The 6000-nt window shown below is 38.1% G+C and overlaps 1 protein-coding gene across 1 annotated transcript; it reads left to right on the top strand.

The window, feature by feature from the left end:
- Nucleotides 1-1063: 1063 nt before the first annotated feature.
- On the top strand, nt 1064-3707 carry aqp8a.1 (aquaporin 8a, tandem duplicate 1; the record flags this gene model as incomplete). The annotated part of the gene is made up of 4 exons (XM_083993898.1): nt 1064-1335; nt 1844-1970; nt 2220-2428; nt 3563-3707. The coding sequence occupies 4 exons, from the start codon at nt 1064-1066 to the stop codon at nt 3705-3707; spliced, it is 753 nt and encodes a 250-aa protein (XP_083850024.1).
- Between the last annotated feature and the right edge of the window lie 2293 nt (nt 3708-6000).

The following is a 6000-nucleotide window of genomic DNA, read 5'->3' as shown; positions in this document are numbered from 1 at the left end:
TTAATTTAAGCTTTAATGGGTGTCTTAACATCCGAGTCCTCCTTTTATTTACTCGAAGAGATGCAAAATCATGTCTTAGATTGGGTCTTATGTCCCTGGTTGTATTTATTCACATTAGGGTATCAAAACAGCTCATCTTCAAACCCAGGCAGAAGAATATGGTAGTTTAATAAGTTATTGCACACTCAAAACACTGCATATATCAATTTATTGCAAGCTTTCAGTTTTTCAGGCCTGAAGCACAGTGTTTTGAGTGCAGTTGCTGTTTTGTTGTTTTCTACGTTTCAAAGTTCAGCTCCAGCACCTCTTTGAAGTTATTTTGCCTACGGATAAGCGGTGGCCCTTTCCACAGTTTAATAAGTTATAAAATATCAATATTCAAAACTCTGGAACTCAAATCAGTGTCACTTTTGGATCAAAATTCTAGTCGTAATTCAGCTAAACCAGAAAAGACCACCGCATAACCTGTTTAGAAGTTAGAGAATAGAGAAGTTCAAACTACAACAGTTAAAACTACAAATTTAGCCTATTTGGTTTTTCTAAAATGTAAATAAAAATGGCCAAAAATAATGAACTCAAATTGATTCCATAGCAACATAATTTGGGTGTTATGTTTTATTTTCAGAACCTTTCGGGTGAGCTACGTCCACTACATATGAGAGAGGTTTTCCTCATCTTGATGAATCCACAGTAAATCATGACTTTAGTTTTTACTTGACTCAGCAATTTTCTTCGAGTCTATTGAGGTTTGTAGTGCACCCACTGTTGAGTGACAAGAGGCTGCTCATCCTCATCTAGTTATCTGTACCTTCTTGTTCTCTGACAGCGCTAATAATTTTGTGACCTTCGACTGATTGAATGCCAGCAGTCTGGGGAGTATAAACAATTACAGGAAGGTGGGGCATGGGAGGAGAAAAATAACTGGATGTGCGTATGTCCTTGATGCATCATCCTAAGACTGGACTATATAGTGTGTGTACATTCCCCAGACCACCCAGTGCAGGCTTGTGGTCCACGAGTGGAGCAAGTGAAAAAAAAAACGTTTATTTCCAACTAAGTCATCATGTCGGGGACAGAATCCACTAAGGCGGAGGTGTTCACGGTGTGTGAGCTGGGGGAGCAGGGGGCGGAGAAAAGCTCCAGCAAGGTGGACAAGCAGAGGTGCATATTCGAGCAGCACGTGCAGCCCTGTCTGGCTGAGCTCTTCGGGACCAGCCTGTTTGTGTTTGTGGGGTGTGCGTCTGTGATAGGCAACGTGGGAGGTGGTGTGGTCCAGCCTGCTCTGGCACACGGACTGGCTCTGGCAGTGCTCATCATGGTGTTCGGGCAAATCAGGTAAAGACTGATGATTATTATATATATATATATATATATATATATATATATATATATATATATATATATATATTTTTTTTTTTTTTTTTTTTTTTTTTACGTGTTTTGAATGGTTGATGTCCAGTAGTTTGGTTGTTGATGTTTTTGGTGTCCAAAATGTAGGTGCTCTTGATTTCCTCCTAAAATCATGTTCTTCTCACTCTTTTTCGAATAAGTATGATTATGCTTTTGTGTTTTTATTTCCAAATTTTGTTCTATAACTTGTTTTTGTTATTTACATATGAAGGAACAAACTGCCTTATTTTGTTTTACAGGTTTAAAAAAAACAAAAGGTTAAGAGCTATTGATATTTTATATAAAATATAAGTGTCATTTAAATGGAGTTGACTTTCATATGTCATACGCTCATAATAATACAGATGATCATTACTCTAGCCCATATCAGGTATATGGGTGTCATTATTATCATCTAACAGACACAGATTAAAGGTGTTTATGTTTTCTAAAGTGGGGGGCACTTTAACCCCGCGGTGTCCTTGTGCATCTGCCTGTGTGGAGGGATGGAGCTGCTTCACCTGGTGCCTCATATCCTGGCTCAGATGTGTGGAGGGATGATTGGAGCTGCTTTGGCCAAGGTAAGAAAATGTATGGCCAGAAAAAAGACTAAATATAATGAATACAAATTTTGGATTTATATCTCATAATTTGAATTTAGTAAATCAGAATACTGCCTCAATAAAATACCAGACAACTGGAATCTTTATCAAACTTTAATCCTTGAGTTATTTGATGAAAATTGATCATTACAAAATGTTGAAATGACTAAATACTGTGGACTCCGTTCATATTCATCATGATTTTTACTCATTTCACTCTGCTTTCAGGCAATGTGCCCCACCAGCAGCTACAGTGCTGCCCACGGAGGAGCCCTTCAGCCCAGCACCAGTGACCTGGGTAAAGCCACGGTGGCAGAGGTGGCAATGACCGTGTTCCTCACCACAGTGGTGATCATGGGGGCCGTCAACAGGCAGACACGTTCGCCGTGGGCCCCTCTCTGCATCGGCCTCGCTGTGACGGCCAACATATTTGCAGGGTAAGTGCCTCAGTAGGGCGATCAAGGGTGTAGCCAGAAAGAATTGGTGCTAAGGTCCAAAAATCCCCAGCGCCACCATTATTCCATTCAGTTCTATCACAGTCCATCAGAGGACATGTTGGACAGAAGCCAGGATTTTATAAACACTCACGGTCAAGATGGCAAAGAGATAAGCATATATCTACTTGTAGTAAGTTGTATATTTTCTTCATGTCTTTTAAATAATATCTTTTATTAATACTAATAATAATTAATTAATTTCCTATAAAGAAACTTTTGTTCATGTTCTCTATTTGAGCTTTTTTATATATATATTTGAGAGAAATCCTTTGAAAATTATATTTTAAAAAAATTTGGAGAAATAAAAATGGAAATAGAATGGAATAGAAATAAAAATGACCTGCTCTCTGGTGGTGGTAAAATACCAAATCAATGACCTATTCATCTGGACACCCCATAGACTGTACTCTCCCAGGATATTCAATGGTACAGTCCAATGACAACATTCCCCCACATTTGTATTTATTATCAGTTATCAGATTATTATTTATTTATTACCTGCCAGGGACCAGTGTAGCTGACTGTTTAATATTTAATATCTGTCTAGGGAGAATTTCCAGTTTCCACTTTCACACAATAACAAGCGTGACTGTGTATCTACTTCACCCAAAATTGTCTCCTTCCAGTGCAGTAGCCTTATCATTTAAGCAGTGTTTTATGGTTGTAGAAAGAATCATATTCAATGTATTGCTTCATTTTTAATGTTAACTGTTAACTAAAGGTTGATTTAAAAAATAAAAATAAAAAATAAAAAGTAGTGGAGAACTTTTTTTTCCTCCAGTACTTGTGTTTCTGTCTCTGTTGAATTTTTGTCCCAGTACTAATATCAATTGCAGCTGAAATTGTCTTCAATGTCTTTTTTGTCTCTTGGTAGTCCTTAAATGAATTGTAATTAAAAAAAAATCTGATTAAAACCAAATTTAAATGTGAGACACAGGTTTTGCACTTGAGGGAATCATGAGCAACAGATTAAAAAAGGAACTGAGGCAGCAGATGATGACATACTGATCTTAAGCCCCAAATGTATAAACCAGCTGGAGTTTCATTGTTGGTCTGTGCTGCCTGTTGTTTCAGAGGGATGGTGTCTGGAGCCTGTATGAACCCTGTCCGAGCCTTCGGTCCTGCAGTGGTGGCCAACCACTGGAACCATCACTGGATCTACTGGGTGGGACCTACGTGTGGTGCACTCCTCACAGTCAGCCTCATCAGGTATATATAGTACCCACTGGGTTGGTTATATATAAACAGGCCAGTTGTTGTTTTGTAAATGATCTAGGGATCTTTTTTTTGTCCTTTTTGGATGTTATTTTAAATTTTTCTTTTGAAAGAAAAACACAATATAAGACTTTAAGACTTAAAGGAGACTATACCTATCCAAAAGTGACTCCACAGGACCTTGTGAAAAGGGCTATTTGTACATTTTCTCTGCTGATGAATGTGATTTTTCTGGGAGTGGTTGGTGGTAATTGTTGCCTCATGGGTTACAATCACCGTCTGAGCATTGCTACGTGTTCAGAGCTACTTTGAGGCTACAGTGACTCGCTATCGGAAAGGATGGGACGAGGTGGTGCTAGCTTGTTAGCATGCTAACTTCAGTAGACAAAATTAGTATGGACGTTACTTTCTTGGAAACAGCTCTTTATGAATAAAGACATGACGTTTGATGATGAATTTACAACATTCTTTCAAAACTGGTAAGTAAACAGCTGTTAATACTGATGTAATGCTCCTGTATGTTGCCATTGCTTAGCACAACATGCAAATACCTCCTAGCCATCGTGTTCTAACCATGATGTTGAATCGTGTGTGGTGCGTGTGTCATAAATGCCCTGGAACTGAAGTATGACTCTTTTTGCAGGTTGTTGTTTGGTGACCAGAAGACACGAATTATGCTGAAATAAATGTCTAAAACAAAGACAGGACACCCCGGCTGACTTGACGACAGCTTCTGCACTGACACAACCACTGTACTATAAAATTTGAAATACATAATCAAAATGTTCACAGATGTATCTGTACTCGGATCAGCTCTGCCTGTTGGATCTAGGTCAGTCAGTGACATGTTTGTATTTCAAGATCCAATAAAGTTCTTGGTGATATGATAGGGCTTTGATAACTCGTCCACGCGTTTGATGTCAGCTGGAAAAAGACCAGAGATGTTTGGTCATAAATATCACACATCTAATTTTTACAAATGATCACATTGTGTTATCTGTTTACGGTCTTTTTGTGCTTATTGTTTGGGTCAAAGTCTTGAATGGAAAACTGTGCTTTGATAGTTTTATTGCATAAAACACGGTGCAAGGACAGGGCACTACACTGCACAATAAAGCTAGATTAGAATGATAAACTAAAACTTGGCAACAAGTGTCAGTGAGAAGCTTTTTAAAAAACAGAGGTATTTCAAAATTATCAATGTGCATCCTGACAAATGGACGAAGATGAACCATCAGCACAGTAGACACACCATACGTCTGTGCTCATGATGACCGCTCACAGAAACTGCACATAACGTTCTTGGCTGAATTAAAGATATAGAAATTGAATTAAATGAATTAATTACATTTGAATTATATTATATTATTAAAGAACTAAAGATATAGGATACAGTCATACATGTAACTGTAACTTAACTGTGCTTAATAAGAAAAACACTGCATAACATTAAAGTGACACCTTTAAATACAGATTGGCGACAAATTAACAGAGGAACCATTGACAAAAATGTGTTTGTTCTCTGTACATCTCCACATGGATAAAGACAGAACAAGCACAAACAAGACCAGTGTTTGAATTAAATCAGTTTTGTTATAAAAAACAAAAAAAGCAAGCCTCTGCAACTTGAATATTTTTACACTGAGAGTTCAAACAAGGGGATTTGCACCGAAAATGCATGTAGGAGACAAATTCTAATCTAAAAAATAACTAAAATGTTGAATAAATTTGGAATAAAGTACCAGTATCTCAAAGTCATACTTCAGTGTAAAATGTACTATAGAGACATAAACAGCAGCGTGTTTTCACACATGAAGGTGAGCAGAGTGGAGTGTTTGAACGCACTGACCTACAACAGTGTAAAGTCTGTAGTCAAGGTTTATCTTATCTAACTAGGTTATTGTGGGTTACTGCAAGTTTGCTCGTGCATCTAGATAAATAAAATAATGGCGATGAAGAATAAAAGGCTTGTCTAGACAACACAGACTGTGGTTGACCTTGAACTTGTCATGACTTTTGCATGTCATCATCTCTTTTACAAAAAGGTGAATTTGAGGTCTCCTTCCAGGACCGGCCTGAGCTTGGCAAGTGTCAAAGAACTCCAGGTCAGGGTGGGGGGTTATATTGACATTATGAATTCTCACCTTTGCCTTTTTATGAGGTGTGATGCAATTGCAGTTCAGTGTGTGCCACTCGAAGGTGACGATTATAAATAACCACAACACCTTGACACAGTCTGCAGACGGGTGCATGCAGGTCTAAAGGGTGCTGCAGGTTCACGGGTTAGGATCGCAAGA

The sequence above is a fragment of the Trachurus trachurus genome, assembly GCF_905171665.1.
Source record: "Trachurus trachurus genome assembly, chromosome: 19".
NCBI classification, from domain to species: Eukaryota; Metazoa; Chordata; class Actinopteri; order Carangiformes; family Carangidae; genus Trachurus; species Trachurus trachurus.
The sequence above is the reverse complement of the archived record's forward strand: the minus strand, read 5'-3'. Positions and strand labels throughout refer to the sequence as shown.